This window comes from Rhamphochromis sp. 'chilingali' (genome assembly GCF_963969265.1).
Source record: "Rhamphochromis sp. 'chilingali' genome assembly, chromosome: 5".
NCBI lineage: Eukaryota > Metazoa > Chordata > Actinopteri > Cichliformes > Cichlidae > Rhamphochromis > Rhamphochromis sp. 'chilingali'.
This window is the reverse complement of record NC_137932.1, coordinates 14,382,823-14,399,959: the sequence shown is the minus strand read 5'-3', so window position 1 is coordinate 14,399,959 and position 17,137 is coordinate 14,382,823. Positions and strand designations below refer to the sequence as shown.

General features: G+C 41.5%; 1 protein-coding gene across 1 annotated transcript in view; it reads left to right on the top strand.

The window, feature by feature from the left end:
* The window catches only part of LOC308396542 (acyl-CoA:lysophosphatidylglycerol acyltransferase 1-like), a 75,823-nt gene extending 68,896 nt beyond the window's left edge, over positions 1–6,927 (top strand). Inside the window, exon 8 of the mRNA XM_080881927.1 lies at positions 2,034–6,927. Coding sequence (XP_080738053.1) covers positions 2,034–2,185 — 152 coding nt within the window. The 3' untranslated portion in view covers positions 2,186–6,927. The remainder of the gene's footprint in view (positions 1–2,033) is intronic.
* The last annotated feature ends 10,210 nt before the right edge of the window (positions 6,928–17,137 follow it).

Sequence of the window (17,137 nt, the reverse complement as noted above, 5' to 3'; positions counted from 1 at the left end):
GTCATCCGCGGTGCGCACACTGTCCGGTCTCATGGTGTTCGCTGTGTCGAATCTAGCGTAGAATACGTTTAGATCCTCACACAGAGAGGCCGTGGTCTGCGGTGTGCTGGTTTTCCCTCTAAAGTCTGTGATCGTGTTGAGTCCCTGCCACATACTCCGAGGGTTGTCAAACTGTTGCTCCACCCTGTCCCTGTACTCACGTTTGGCTGCTTTGATCGTCTTCCGGAGTTGGTAATGTGCGTGTTTGTAGTCCGATGTGTTCGCGGAGGCAAAGGCGGTGTTCCGTGCCGCGCGAACATCTCCGTTAATCCAGGGTTTTTGATTTGGGAAGGATTTGACTGTTCTGGATGGGACGACATCTTCCACGCATTTCCTGATAAATCCGCAGACTGAGTCTGTGTATTCATCAATGTCTCTGGCGGCCACGTGAAACATTTCCCAGTCCGCGTGATCAAAACAGTCCCGCAGCGCAGACTCCGATTGGTCCGTCCAACAGTGCACCGCCCTCCGGGTTGGAGCTTCCTGTTTCAGCTTCTGCCTGTAGGCGGGCAGGAGCAGGATGGAGCAGTGATCTGATTGGCCGAATGGGGCGCGGGGGAGGGCTTTGTACGCATCCCGGAAAGAGGTGTAACAGTGGTCGAGTAGCCGGTTTCCACGTGTGTTGAAAAGGATGTGTTGATGGAGTTTTGGTGAGACTTTCTTCAGGTTTCCCTTATTAAAGTCTCCGGCTGTGATAAACGCTGCCTCTGAGTGTGCGGTTTCCTCGCTGCTGATCGCGCTGTACAGTTCCCTGAGTGCACGGTCAGTGTCGGCTTGTGGGGGAATGTAAACAGCCGTAATAATCACTGCTGTAAATTCCCTCGGTAGCCAGAATGGCCGGCACTTAATCATCAGGTACTCCAGGTCCGGTGAGCAGAAGGATTTGACCGGGTGCACGTTCGCATAATCACACCAGCTGTTGTTGATCATGTACTACAGCAGCATTTCTATATTTTGTAGAAAAACCGAGACATGCTCTCGCATACAAAATCTCTATAATGTTGGACTCCAGCAGTGTAGGCGAGGTACCTGGTGCATTTGGTGGGCATCTTCTTCTGCACAATTTATCCATCCTACTTCCTCACCAAAAGCACCGACTTTTCCAGCAGTGTACAAGCAATTCCCTTAAAAAAATATTCCATCCTAATCCCCTCCGAAATTGTCCAATGTTTATGTGAAAATCTCTTAACTGTGCAACCTTACACAACAGGTGCAGTAAGAATCAATATAAGGTACCTTCATCTGTCAATGGAAATATTACCTGACATTGCCACACTGATGGAAAATGCAAACCTGTTACCAGATTCATCTATAAAGTAATGAGGCTGATGAGCTGCTTACTGGTTGAAATTTCAAAATAAATCTTAATGTATTGGGGATGTTTGTCACTAGTCAGCTAGACACTAGATGTTGGGGCAAGTGAATAAGCACACAGGTCTATAGACCAGTCAGCGACCGCCTGGCACCCATCTGTCGCTAGGGACAACATGTATTTTCCAACTTGGTGGCAAAAACTAACTAGCAATGTTATTCACAATGCACTAGGTAACATTTAAAATACAGTTTCATTAGTGAAGCATGTTATTGACTCTTTCAAATTCTCTTAAATATAAACACAAAGTTTGCCTTCCTAGTGTTTCGTACATGAAAGTTGCTTCACTGACTTTTGCCTACAGTTTATTACTCAGTTTTTTCCCCTACTTTTATGCTAATTAGTTGACTAGTAAAACTATTAGCTAGCACTTGGCAACTGTGGGAAGGAAAAACTCCCTGCAGCCTTCTGCAGCCCCCCATTCTACTTTTCAATAGCCTAGGAACAACAAGTAAGTAAATAAGTTACCAGGAGCACCCAGACTTATGACCAAAATAGGGGGTGCTTTGCCTGAACCTCTGTTGGTAGTTACAAGTTATCATAACCAAATAAGCACAAAACCCAAGAGAAAGCACATAAGAGCATCCTGGTGATGAGTCTGCATTTATTCGTCCCCCAACAGGATCATTCCCTCCTCCAGAAGGACAGAAGGAGGCGGTTTCCCGGCAGATGACCCTCGACCCCGTGTGGCTGTGCCTGATCCAGTCGTTTGCTTTCGCCTCAGGCTACATGTGGTACAGCGTCCTCCAGTACATCTACTGCTGTTTATTCTGAGTGCGCTGATGAGACGGGAGTCTTTATTGGACCACTGGGAGAGCCTCAGGATTGGATGGTGTGTGGCCCAAGTGTCATACATAACCCCCCTCCCCCCATACGATGGATGAATGTACAATTTTCAGAGGCGAGACTTGACAGGAAAACATATGAAGACAAAGTACAAAAACACGCAGATTACACACAAACCCCATACGATATGAAACTGGTTACAGGCATAGTTAACTAACTTTAACACAACCCTAACACCCCACACACACACACGAGAGAGGCGGCCTAGCAGAATAATCTCACTTGTCACGACCCACATTTTGATGTTTACACGTCCTCATACATGTAGACACTCACACGTACATGACTTTTGTTTCAAAGGTAACGATATGAGGCTCAGGACTCCTCCAGAAGATGCTCTGGACTGGACTCTTCCCCCCTCTCCCCCCTCCCAGGCTTTCGCCGCAGTAGTTTTACAGAGTAAAGTGTGAATGGATGCGAATGCGTGTGCAGGAATATGTGTGACCAGAAGCATCATGTCTGCCCTTATTCTTCCTTCTGGCGAGAGTCGACGAAGCCCACCGGACATCTTTCGGTCCGCTGATGAGTCAGCTGGCTACATTTTGCAGAGCGAGCGGCCGTACGAACGCTGAGGCCGAGCAGCCGGCCGCTCCTCTGACTGTCATTGCACTAAGGATCCATACTGCCCTAACTGCTCCCTGCTCCAGGAAAACCTCCTGAACGGTAGCTGTCGGTGTTTTCTTCTTTTTTTTCTCCTCCCTTAGCCCGCATATCTTCACAACAACGGCCACTGTATTTGTTGTTGATGTCTTTTTTTTCTTTTTTCTTTTCTTTTCTTTTTCTAAAGTGTTCTTTGTTTTTTCTCTCTTGTCTGGACTCTTTTTTTCCGTGTCCGTGAGTTTGCTGAGAAACGGGGGGATCATGTTTACACTGGTGGCTTGACTGAAAACGCTAAAAGGGACGATGGCTATAATGTGGCGCTTGATTAAGGGATTGGATTTTCTTTTTCTTTTTTTCCTCCCTTGGTGAGATTTGATGTAACACTTATTTCAAATGAAACAAAAAGAAAAGTACTGGCAAGATTTTGGATTTGAAAAAAGTAACCCTACTTTCTCTGCTTTCCAAAATAAATACCGATACAGCAGAGGATCGCTTCAGCAAGACTGAGAAGGCAGAGACACTGTTCCCCCATCGGACTACGTAGTTTTACAAATATTTAAGCCATATGCTTATTGTTGTCGAGGTGGGGAAAAAGACACGGAAAATAAACATGATTTTTATAGAAAGATACCCTAATGCATTCTACAATAGAAATTTTGGCTTACAGAACTATAGGTGTCATCATTACTGTAAATTTACAGCATAACCTGCCTAAGTGAGTGTGTGGTCGTCTTTATTTCCCCCCCACACCCCCATCCAACCATTGTTGATATATGATTCAAGTTGTATTGCTCTGTGTTGTCAGAGTGTGGCTGCGGTTTCAAATTTTTAGTTTCTTTTTAAATTACTTGAACTGCTCTGTCCTTATGTCCCAGTATGTTTAAATCTTGTATATAACAAAGCTGAGGAAATGTGTGAAATGACTGAAGCCTGTCTCTTTTCTTTGTTTCTTTTTGGTTCGTGAACATTTCAAAACAATTTATTTCAAGATATGAATGTTTTTTAAAAAAATAGGAAGAAAGCAAGGATTTTATCCCCTCCCCCTCTTCACTTATCAGTGTTATCCCGTATTGTTTTGACCAGGAAGTTGACGTGTGATCCGTTTCTGTGAGGTTATAGCTGCTGTAGGTCCATGTGAAAAGCGACACACGGTCCCAGTTTTGCGGGAAAAACTATTAACGCCTTACCAGATGTTCTGGTTGACCACAGTCCTCTGAATAATGCTGTTCCCTCGCTTTAAACGCTCGACAAACGTTGCTGTGAGGAAAGATTTTGGGGTGTCCAGGTAAAACTGGTCCAGTGAGGGAGAAATCTCTGAGGGGGAAACTCCACCAGGGCCCCTGCGAAGATGCAGATGTTCTCTCTCGAATGTACTCATGTTGTGGTTTTGCTTAGCCTGCTTTAATATGAAAATGATTGAGGAGCAGTGGTTATTATTGTTGTAAAAAAAATGCCCAAAAGGTGCATTTCTAGTAGCTGCTGCCCTCCCTCTGTGCCACTGTTGATTTAAATAAAAAATAAAAATAAAAAAATGTGTGAAATGCAAAAAAAAAAAGGGCTACCTGGCTAGTTAGGTAGGTGAAAACATGTAAAATCAGGCTGTAATGGTGTTTCATCCTTTGACCCTTTCAGATTCCCCTCCATTGTGAGCGTGACTTAAACTGAAGCATTTTTTAAAATCTTTTTTCCCCCCTCTTTTTTCAATTTGTTGACCATGTTTCCAAAGAAGGCAGGGAAATCATGTTTTCCTAGATGTGGTTTTAGGACATAAACACAATAGGGATTTAAACAAATTATACTAGAACTGTCTGTAATTTTCCATTTTGTACTTCTCCTTTAATTCCTAGCTACACAGCCATTTTACAACACAAACAAACTTGTGCTGGAATAAAACATAAAGATCCTAACGGTGTGCTTCTCGTCAATGTATTCTTGCACTCTTAAAAAAAAAAAAAAAAAAAAAACAAGTCGTATTGGGTTAGAGCCCTTTTTGCTTTTATTCATGGCTTCAACAAGGTGCATGACATGGTTTTTGGAGATTTATCATATGTGGCACCCAGTGTGGTCTTCTGCTTCAAGGTTTCAAACTAGGGCTGTTCGATATAACAATGTATATCGGATGACGATATAAAAACGTCTAGTTTCATTTTACGCTATCGTTTGTTTCGTGGTGTCGCAAAATAAACTGTTTACGGCAATATTTTTTTCATCGTTTTGATGGTCACTGTAGTGGCTATATTAATTTCTCAAAGTTCTTTCTTTCTCTTATATTTAATCTAACCACACTACGGTCGGACAAGCGCCTCTTTTATGCTTTATGGTTAGCAACAACGACGGTAACACCATCGCGTGTCCGCTTGGTTATTTTCCACAAACTTTTCACAATAAAGCTCAAGATCCTGTTGAGACTTTTCAAAATAAACTGAATTACGTGAAAGAGCAGATTATTTACGGATGAGAAGTAAAAAAGCCGCCAGGTGCTAAAAAATAAAAACGGCCGTTACAACTTATGTCTAGAAATATATAGTTTCATACATCGGTTAAAACACTCGACTCAAGCTACATGACGTGCAGCTGGAAACACTTCCCGCAAGTCGAGCTGCCCGAGATTCACAGAATTTACAGAAAATCTTACATTTTTGTGATTTATATCGTTATCAAGACGATAGAATTCTTATATCGGGATATGAGACTTTGGTCATATCGCATAGCCCTATTTCAAACACTGTGCCTTCAGAGATGCTCTTCTGCATACCTTGGTTGTAAGGAGGGGTTATTTGTTTTCTGTTTTCTTCCTATCAGCTTAAAGCAATTGGGCTCAAACCATTCTCTATAAACCTTAAAGATGGTTATGTAGGAAAATCCTAGTAGATCAATAGATCGATTTAAAGGAGAAAAAAAAGTAAAGCTACCAACGGCTAAAATTAGATAAATTCAAAAAATTTATCTAAATTCAAAACTTGGGGTGGGGTGCATGTTTTAACTGAATGTTAGAAACGCAGATCGAGCCATTTTCTTTTCAGTTGGAAGTTTGTCATTCACACATGCACTGGAAATGACAAACTAATGTACCCAAAGGAGTCTAAAAAAAGATCCGAGTGGAGATGAATGTGCAGAATTAATCTCCTAAATCGTGCTGTGAAAATCGTCAGTTCCTGCTGATTTTTAATTCTGGTCGTCTAGGAAGGGTTCCTCTCTTCTGCCAGCAAATGTTCCCGTCTTGTTTTCAGTGAGGTAACAAACTATCAGAGGTCCTGGGGTAACCGAAGGCCTGTATTTGCTCAGTATTGTACCCTTTGTTTAACCGTGGCATCGATGTCTGGCTGTTGAAAGTAACTGGGTTCTGTTACAGAGCTCTGATTTCAGACACTACGAGGCCTCTCGGCAGCAGACGGAGATGATCTTACGTTGGTGAGAGGGCCACAGATGCATCAATCACAGATTAACATTGGTATAAAAATATCATGAGACCCGACACGTCAAGACGTAACATCACGCAGTTCTGAAGCATACTGCGTTTCCCCATCAGTGCGTGTTTATCATCATCTATAAGGCTGGTCCAACTCTAACAGGGTGTCTAAGTTTATGTTTGCTCTCTCAGTCTGACCTTCATGCCCCAGAAGCCTTGCCTGTTTGAGGTTTTTATAATTGGTTATTTGGCTCTGTCACCTTTCTATGGAGTGTTTGCATATGCTCCCTGTGCCTGTATGGGTCTTCTCAAGCTTCCTACCATAGTCCGTTTGCATGTTAGGTTAACTGGTGATTCTGAATTGACCAAAGTGTCGATGCAAACTGAGGTAAGAAAAATGATCTATAAATGCAGCCCCATTTCATACTGAAAAATAAAATGCCTGCAATGCAAATCTTTTATTTAAACCAGGAAGATAACGCAAGATCAGGGTAATCGTCACGCTTTCATCAACTTCTTTTCATCATGTTTTAGTGGTTCGCTGATGTGTCATTTACAGTGTAACCTGTCATTTGTCATTTTGAACATGTGGTTGCTAAAAGTCTTGTCCTCATGAGCCTGTTGTTCATCACATGAGCAAAAGTGGCTAAAAATAAAATTGTACAAGGGGGAACCTTTGACCTGTGTTCTGTATGGAGAATGTGGACTTGTATATTTTTCTAACAGTTTAACAAACAAAATAATAGAAAGTTGAATTATTTGACACAATAATGCCACCTTGAAATGGCACTGAATAGCAGGAATGACTCAGCAACTTCTGACCGCATCGGCTAGGGTTAAATAACTTGTTGCCAGCTGCACTGATTATCCAGTGGAAACCTGCTACCTATTTGCTTAGTTAAATCCCAGTGGTGGCCAGGCAGTGCACTTGGTACTTTAAACCACTTGATCAACAAACACTGTTATATTCCCAAATCAGATGCACTGACAGAAATCCAAATGCCACCTTTCCTGTTTTGCCAATTTGCCCTAAAATTATTGGCTTTGCAGACTAAACAGAAACTAAGGCCAGCGTGACATTTCTGCAGCAGCTGGAGTGAAATTTGACGGGTCACAGCTCCGGGATGCCACACGCCAATGGGAAAAAGGCAGGAAGTGAGCTGGAAAATGGGATTACGCATGCACCGAGCTTCACCAACATACCAAAGGGCTAAGAGTGAGGAGCGACGGTGGCTGTTGCTCACTGTGGTGATCAGATGGAGGGAGGAGCATCATCACTCTCCTGCTCCTCAGCAGAACTCTTCCCAAGGTCTGCCGCATTACACAGAAACATTAGTCTCTAGAGGAACTTTACTGTCCTCTGCAGAAGCACCGGCATTCCTCCTCGGACACCTGCAATGAGCTATTTCACGGGCACTGCTCCCCAAGGTCCTCAATGTCACGCCTTGATGGCTGCTCCCTCGTGAATGCTCGGGTGATGGCGGTGTCCCTTGAGTCAGCAAGCACTAAAACATCCAGCTGTGGAGAGAAGGCTTGAATGTCATTGCAACAGCCATGGGCATCAGAGTCCTCACCCTCTCTTTTCCTCCCTGTCATGCTGGTTGAACCCTCTGTGCTCATATCTCATGTGCAAATACTTGTCAACAGATCCTGCTGGAACTCATCAGCAGTCAGAAAAATGAAATTAATTAGAAAAATAAAACCTCGCACTGCTGGTGTGATTGTTGTTGTTTGGTCATAGCATCTTAAAATAATAATAATTAAAAGTAATAAACTTGCAGAATAAAGCAGCCAGGTGTAGGTGATGCAGAAGTGATTATCCTGGCTACCTGTGGATGATTAAGTGTAGAGAAATCAGAATCAGAATACTTTATTGATCCCTGGGGGAAATTATTTTTTGTTACAGTGCTCCATTTTAAACCAACATTAAGACAAGACAGACAATACGCTAACTAAGAATAGTACAATATATACATATATATACATACATACATAAGTCACTTAGTCTTCTGCTATTCATGCACACCGTTGTACTGAAACAGTACTGTGAAAAAGCAATTACCCATTTCATTTATTATTATTTTCATTTGTCTGTAATGATGGACAAAATGCAATTTTTAAATAGCTTCATTTATTAAGGTCTAAAAGTTATGCCAACCTACCTGGAGCTGTGTGACCTCTGACCTTAACTGAGTCTAGTGAGACCTGCAGGTCTTTACTCTTGGAGTAACTTTGGTCGGGCTGATACTCCTGGGAAGCTTCACCACTGTTCCTGTGGTGTGCGTAATTATTCAGCCCCCTGAGTCAATACTTTGTAGAACCACCTTTTGCTGCAATTATGGCTGCCAGTCTTTTAGGGTATGTCTCTACCAGCTTTGCACAAATACAGACTGAAATCCTTGCCCATTCTTCTTTGCAAAACAGCTCCAGCTCAGTCAGATTAGATGGACAGCGTTTGTGAACAGCAGTTTTCAGATCTCCCCACAGATTCTCGATTGTATTTAGATCTGGACTTTGACTGGGCCATTCTAACACATGGATATGTTTTGTTTTAAACCATTCCATCGTTGCCCTGACTTTATGTTTAGGGTCGTTGTCCTGCTGGAAGGTGAGCCTCCGCCCCAGTCTCAAGTACGGTGTACATTTTAGGACATTGTCAGGTCTCAAGAAAAAAGTTGTCAGGTATCAGACAAAAAATTGTCAGGTCTCAGTTCTCAAAGAAAAAAGTTGTCAGGTATCAGACAAAAAATTGTCAGGTCTCAGTTCTCAAGAAAAAAATTGTCAGGTATCAGAACACAAGGTACCATACAGAGAGAAAATCTTCCTGCAGGTGGCGGTGTTGTCATGTCCCACCCGAATTGATTTCCAAATACGTCATCAACGTGTGACAGTGGGAGAGCGTAAGGTCATTGACCTCACTGGAGTTTTACCGCGGTGCAGGCTCCTAACGACACAAGGTAAGTTTAACTTTTGTTCATATTTTTGCCACAGTTGTATTATATTAAGTTGCGGTTATGTTGTGAAAGTTACATATCAGAAGGAAAGCTAGTTTTGTACGAAATCAAATCAGTACTATTTTTGTATGGCTAATTCATTCTAGCTAGCGACAGTGTTGAAACGTGATTTTTTTTGTTTGTTTTTTATTCGGAGATGTTTCTGTTTTATTAGGAGACTGTCTCACCCCAACATCGTCAGACTCATGGCAGTTGCCCGCACTGAGTCCTGCTTTTTGTTGGCAGCTGAATACATTCATGGCGCAACCCTGCAGCAAGTGCTTCACACAGACAGCTGCTACTCTAATAGTCTGTGTTGTTGAAGGATTCAGCACTTCTTATGTTTTTTTTTTTTAATCCATTTTTAGACAGCGATGAGATCGGCTACACACTCCACAGAAGCCCAGAGTTACTGTTAATATCAAAAATATAATGCTGTCCTTTGAGATTTTAACATTTAAGACTGTGAGTGTAATGGATCTAAAACTGTTTAAATCTCTTCACCCTGGAGAGAAACTAGTGAGGGAGACCATCAGGACCAAGCTGGGTTTCCTGGGTCCAGAGGTTTGGAGAAACTTCTTCCCTTTCTTTCATCACAGCTGTCCTGTGCCAGAAGTTCTGTTGACCCACTGAAAGAGGCATCATTTAAGAAACACCAGGAACACTGAAGCTCATCGCATTGATCAAGCAGGACTCGTGATCTTCACCAGCAGCTCCCTCACAGGGAAATCTTCAGCACTCCTCCGTAGGCCCGCCCCAGAAGATGGATAAACCCAGCATTTCATGAACACTGTGATGGAGACCTTTGGTTTGTGTAATGTTATAAATACTCGGATACTCCCCAGAGGCTCCGGACTTTTACATAAAGATATTATATTCAGTCCTGTAGAAAGTTATATATTTAAAAAGATATGATCCTCTCTGGTTACTCTGGTATGAATAACTCTGAATCACTTTATGGTAAATAACACACTATCTGCAGAAAACTGTGACCTTTGACCTTCATCAGGTTTTATTTAATTGTGCTAGAGAAACTCAAACGTGCTCTTTATACAGCTGAGTACATCAAGTGTTTAAAACGGAAGCTGTGCAGGTCTGAGATAAAAACTGAGGTCCTGTTAATGCTGATATATAGTGACACAGTTACATGGGTGATTAATCCTTTTGTTTTTTTGTCTTTAACTTTATCAATAAAACAGCTGCAGCTTTCACTACAGCACATGTGGTACTTTAACCTTTGTATTGTTTTCATCAGTTCATTTTGCAGTTAACATGTGAGATGATCTGTCTGCTGTCACGGGGTGGTGCTGAGGTCTGAATCTGAGGGCAGCTCCTGTAATCACAAAGAGAACAGAACCATCCAACTCAAATATAAATTTTATCCCTCAAAATTGAAATAAAGCTGATTCTTCTGTCCTCACACACTCAGGATCTGAAGTTGTTCTCTTACATTTTTTTCAGTATTACAGTACACTACAGTACTTTAATCCATAGTTCCTGATTAATGAAGAGCTACAAGGTACAAGCTTCTTTTTTTTTTTTTTTAAAGTTATTGTCTTTACAGATGTGGCAAGAGACTGAAAACATGCTGCTGTTTGCACATATTTAATAATCAGCTCTGCACAGGAGCTGAAGCAGGATGCAGCCTGTTGATTTTACAGTATAATACTTGTAATAAAAGTACAGTAACAGTAATTAGTGACTGAGTAGCCCGGAGCGTTTCTCTTGATTTCTTTAGTCGGTGTAAATTCATTCACCTGCACAGATTAGCTAAACGAACCCTGACAGCCGAGTCCTCATCTTAGCTAGCTAGGTCTCAGGACCGAGCTAAGGACGGTAGTTACGGATTAGCTGACAAACACGTTTAACTTACCGAAAAAGTGCAGCAGGGCCTCGGGTCCTTCTGTCGGGTAGTCCAGTTTACTGAAGAACACCTCAGGCTGTCAGGTTAAAACACTCGGTCGTGTTTTCATAGCGTAAACGCTGGCCCTCCTCTCAGAGCCTACGTTCTATTTGCTATTCCCGAACAGAGATACGCAAGTTTCTCCGTAACTGCAGCTGCCAGTCAAAGCTGTTATGATGACGTTTCACCCCAATTTAACATCACCGCGGTAGGAATTAGAATCAAACTTATGGGAGAGGAGACCCCTTGAACATCAATCAGTGTGATGAGAACTATTGATAACAAAAGAAAGAATCTTTGGAAAAAAATTATCTGAGGAGAATAACTTTATTTTAGTCTGACCCCAGTCCCATCCGCTAACGTGGAGGAGGCGGGGTTTATGACGTATATACTGCAGCCAGACACCAGGGGGCGATAGAGACGTTTTGGCTTCATTTTTGGGGAGCTGTCGTGTCGTCCATCTTTTATACAGTCATTGGGTGGGACATGACAACACCGCCACCTGCAGGAAGATTTTCTCTCTGTATGGTACCTTGTGTTCTGATACCTGACAATTTTTTTCTTGAGAACTGAGACCTGACAATTTTTTGTCTGATACCTGACAATTTTTTTTTGAGAACTGAGACCTGACATTTTTTTGTCTGATACCTGACAACTTTTTTCTTGAGAACTGAGACCTGACATTTTTTTGTCTGATACCTGACAACTTTTTTCTTGAGAACTGAGACCTGACAATTTTTTGTCTGATATCTGACAACTTTTTTCTTGAGAACTGAGACCTGACAATTTTTTTTCTGATACCTGACAGCTTTTTTTTTTTGAGAACTGAGACCTGACAATTTTTTGTCTGATACCTGACAACTTTTTTCTTGAGAACTGAGACCTGACAATTTTTTGTCTGATACCTGACAACTTTTTTCTTGAGAACTGAGACCTGACAATTTTTTGTCTGATACCTGACAACTTTTTTTTTGAGAACTGAGACCTGACAATTTTTTGTCTGATACCTGACAACTTTTTTCTTGACACCTGACGATGTCCTAAAATGTACACCGTACTCAAGTCTTTTGCAGACTCCAAGAGGTTTTCTTCCAAGATTGCCCTGTATTTGGCTCAATCCATCTTCCCATCAACTCTGACCAGCTTCCCTGTCCCTGCTGAAGAGAAGCACCCCCAGAGCATGATGCTGCCACCACCATATTTGACAGTGGGGATGGTGTGTTCAGAGTGATGTGCAGTGTTAGTTTCCCGCCACACATAGCGTTTTGCATTTTGGCCAAAAAGTTCCATTTTGGTCTCATCTGACCAGAGCACCTTCTTCCACATGTTTGCTGGGTCCCCCGCATGGCTTGTGGCAAACTGCAAACGGGACTTCTTATGGTTTTCTGTTAACTGCTTTCTTCTTGCCACTCTTCCATAAAGGCCAACTTTGTGCAGTGCGCGACTAATAGTTGTCCTATGGTCAAATTCCCCCATCTGAGCTGTAGATCTCTGCAGCTCGTCCAGAGTCACCATGGGCCTCTTGGCTGCATTTCTGATCAGCGCTCTCCTTGTTCGGCCTGTGAGTTTAGGTGGACGGCCTTGTCTTGGTAGGTTTATACTTGTGCCATACTCCTTCCATTTCTGAATGATTGCTTGAACAGTGCTCCGTGGGATGTTCAATGCTTGGGAAATCTTTTTGTAGCCTAAGCCTGCTTTAAATTTCTCAATAACTTTATCCCTGACCTGTCTGGTGTGTTCTTTGGACTTCATGGTGTTGTTGCTTCCAATATTCTCTTAGACAACCTCTGAGGCCGTCACAGAGCAGCTGTATTTGTACTGACATTAGATTACACACAGGTGCACTCTATTTAGTCATTAGCACTCATCAGGCAATGTCTATGGGCAACTGACTGCACTCAGACCAAAGGGCGCTGAATAATTACGCACACCCCACTTTTCAGTTATTTATTTGTAAAAAATGTTTGGAATCATGTATGATTTTCGTTCCATTTCTCACGTGTACACCACTTTGTATTCACGTGGAATTCCAATAAAATTGATTCATGTTTGTGGCTGTAATGTGACACAATGTGGAAAAGTTCAGGGGGGCCGAATACTTTTGCAAGCCACTGTATGCTTAATTTGTTTAACAAGGCAGAGCAATTACTTTTTCACATAATGGTCCCTTTAATAAATGAAATCATTACTACTGGGTTATCTTTGCCTAATATTTGATATCGTTTGATGATCTGAAACATTTCACTGTGACAAAAAGAAAGAACTGGCTGACACTGAGTGGATTAACTGATAAAAACTAATTTATAAACAGGTCAATTCAAGAAGGTAGTACCTGTGAGATTTCATTTAGATGTGACTGACACACTACTGTTTTTGTACCTTTTGTTTTTGTTCTGCTTTTAGCATTTTTGGTGCTTTAATGTTGTTTTGAACTATTACGTGGTGTTTTTAACTTGAACCCTGTGCTTTGTGTTTCTGATAATGGGGATCCTAATAAATAAACAAAATCAGGAACCAAGTCACATAATAAACGACTGCAAATGAAAAGTAAAAGCTAAATGACAAAATACTATCAGGCAGTATTTTTATGTATTTTTCTTTGATAGGAGGTAGTGCTGATTTTTCTGTTATTAAAAAAAAAGGAACACAAAACATATACTCTTCATTTTGTAACAATCAGTCAAAATATGCTTTGATTGCAGATTATTTCTATTCCACACTTCAAAGGTGTAAATATAGTGTCCACATCTTCTAGCTGCTACTGTCAGTAGGTTAATGCACCATGCTGCAAAGCTCGTGCAAGTTTCCTGAATGTCACGGCGCTCGGATGGCCTCTATAGTCACCAGATCTTAGTCCAACAGAACCCCTTCAGGATGTGGGGAAAAACACAAGTGTCCATCATGAAGAACCCCACAAAACGATGCTTTCATGTCAGTATGCACACACAATTTTGAGGAATGAGCCACCAAGATGTAACTATCACAATGGCCAGTCAATGTAATGCTTATATGCTGATACATTAATAGTAATGTATTACTAGAATGCAATAGGTGACAAGAAAGTGCAATATGTCGACATATCTTGGTTTCAGCGGATTAACCAAATAAGTGTGTTACCCACACAGCTGGGTGCAGACGAACACTCACTGGTATTACAGCTAGATGATCTCTACTTATTTAGGATTTCTTCATGAGTCAGATCATAGTCATGCTCAAGTTCAGCTTCTGTTTTAACCTAAATTTAACAGCTGTAATGTTTTGTGTCTGCAGCTTGGACGGTAGTAGTGCTGTAATGCTGGAAATATCCTGCCAAATTATTCTAAAGCACCTTTATTAGATGCTGCTGTGTCCATCTTCATGATTTTCCAGACAGACTTGCAAGCTGAAAACAATCCAAGCTAAACTATCTGAACTGGTGCTGTGACAGTCACTAATCACAAAAACTGCTTTCATTTAAAAAACGACTCTGTTTATAGACTGTTTTTTCTCCTTCTTTTGTACATTTAATTGTCGCCGTCCTCTTCAGGTAAGTTCACATCCTTGATTGAATTCATAAATGGCACCCATTTTAGCTTAATATTTAGGTAAACAAGTACACACTAATTTCATCTCAGATTAGTTAGGCAAGTAAAATTACTGCATAGCCCCACAAAAACAAATCCAAATCTTGTCTGCAGAGACTACCTTCAGAATTTGGGAGTGGAGAGGCTGGAATGGCCAGCCTGCAGTCCTGAACTCAAACTCATGAAAACCTTGATGGTTAAAGCGGCAATAGTTTTAGCAGCCAGCAGGGGGCGACTTCTGTAGTTGCAAAAATACTTCTGTTTAAATAGAAGCCTATGGGGAAAGCTGCTCTCGGCGCCCTCGCTCTGTGATCTCCGCAAACACTTCCTCCCGACCTTATAGGCTCAGTCTCAAGTTTTAAGCCTTACTGGATAAAAAATGAAGTTATTTTGTAGATTGTGGTCATTCTAAGAGTCGGGAAGATTATCCAGGATCAAGATTTCACAGTAATATCCACCCTTCGGTCCATTACATCCGGTCTCAAAACGCCGACACGGTGGCGGCAGCACTCATTCTTGGCAGCTGCATGCATTGCAAGCATGTGTTTGCCTCCTTTGTCCTTTACACTGTCCGCCAAAGAAAAATAACCCACCTGAATGAGCGATAGTGCTATAAAATGTGTGCCACGTTTATGTGTTTGGAAAAGGCTTTGACTGGAGCTGCACCCAATAAAAGGGAATCAGAGGTGACAGAAGACCCATAAGCTTTCAGTAACCCCCATTACAGCCCACCAACACCCCGGCAGAAGGGAGGAGGATAGTATGGGATGGATCTCTTCTGTCCTCCCTGTCACTCCCTCCCATCTCCTGGCCTTTAACAGGGCCAGCTGACGTCAGAGCGGCCTCGGGCACCCGACTGTCTCTGTTGTTTTTAGCTGTCAGTTTTCCGCTCGCACCCTCCTCCCACCGCAACTGTTTCTGGCTGATATCCAAACTCCTCCAGCGCTTTGTAGGAGTGACCTTTGCAGAGGCAGACTGACAGACCGGCCCGGGCGCTCACTCTCTCGGTGGTGTGAGTGGTGTCAGTGTGTGGCGCTGGCAGCGGAGAAGGGGCTGAAAGGATAATCTGAGCTGTGACTGTGGCTGCCCCGCTGAGAGGACCGTTTACTGACGGAGATCCCAGAGACTGCGTTTATCTCGGGTTGAGATCACGCATCACTGCTAAACTCCGAAATCAGCTTTTATCGAACGCAGGGAAATGAAAGGGACCAAGAGAAAACCAAACCTCTATAATTCATGCGTCTTGTCTTTCTGAAATTATTTATCATTTATTTCATTTGAATTGACTTTTTACTTTTGTTAGATTTAGAAAAGCTTCTTGCACAGTCTCTTTCATGTTTTTCCTCCCTTTTATGTAGTTTAAACCCTTTTAATAATGTGTTTTAGCACCACATTGTACAGTTTCTGTATACTGAACCTCCGAGCCTTTAATATAATTATATTTTATTGCTTTAGCTTTTTAAATTAAAATATGTTCAAAAACATATCCACTTACTGTATTATATTCCACATTTTATTTTTTTACTGTTACTTATTAAGCTATATTTGGTATTCTTGTTTTGTCATTATTCTATTTTTAAAAATATATTTGATTTTATTACAGTGTTGAAACAATTTTGGTTTCTATAACACACTTACATATCTTAGTCTATATAATTCTGTTTAATACATTTATGACAGTTACTTTTATTTATTTGTGATGAATAAAGTTGAAATAAAAATACAGGAAGATCTTATTCAAGCCATGTTCTGAGTGAAGTGGATTAGTGATGGGATTTCCGGCTCTTTTTAGAGATCGGGCTCTTTCGGTTCGGCTCGCTAAAAAGAGCCGGCTCTTTTGGCTCTGAACCGGCTCTTCAGGTTGTTTTGTTGCTTTAATTAATTTATTATTAACAATAATATAAAATTATGCACAAAAGGAATTACTAACGTAAAAAAAAAGTGGTTTTATTTATATATGTTTATATATAAATATATGCGGTGGCCCCTAGAGACAAAACACGTACAAACTCCAAAACACATTTCTAGCATGAACTGAACTTCCAAAGCAGAGCTACTAGATCACTTAAATTACACAATTGAAAGCATATGTGTGTTGTTTGTGTATTTATACACAAGCATTCATATATATTCAAATAATTAAAAAAAAAAAAAGTTCATTTACCTGTTACTACCACACACCAAATCCGGTCGTTGGTACTTGCTGGCTTGTGTAGCCACTAGGTAACAAAAGCTCAACACTGCGCCCAGCATCCTGGAGCACTTCTGTTGTCTTTTGTACGTGTTTTGAGTTTCTATATGCTTCTGACTTTTTATGTGCTTCTGACTTTTTACTTGCTTCGGAGTTTGTACGTGTTTGTACGTGTTTTGGAGTTTGTACGTGTTTTGGAGTTTGTACGTGTTTTGGAGTTT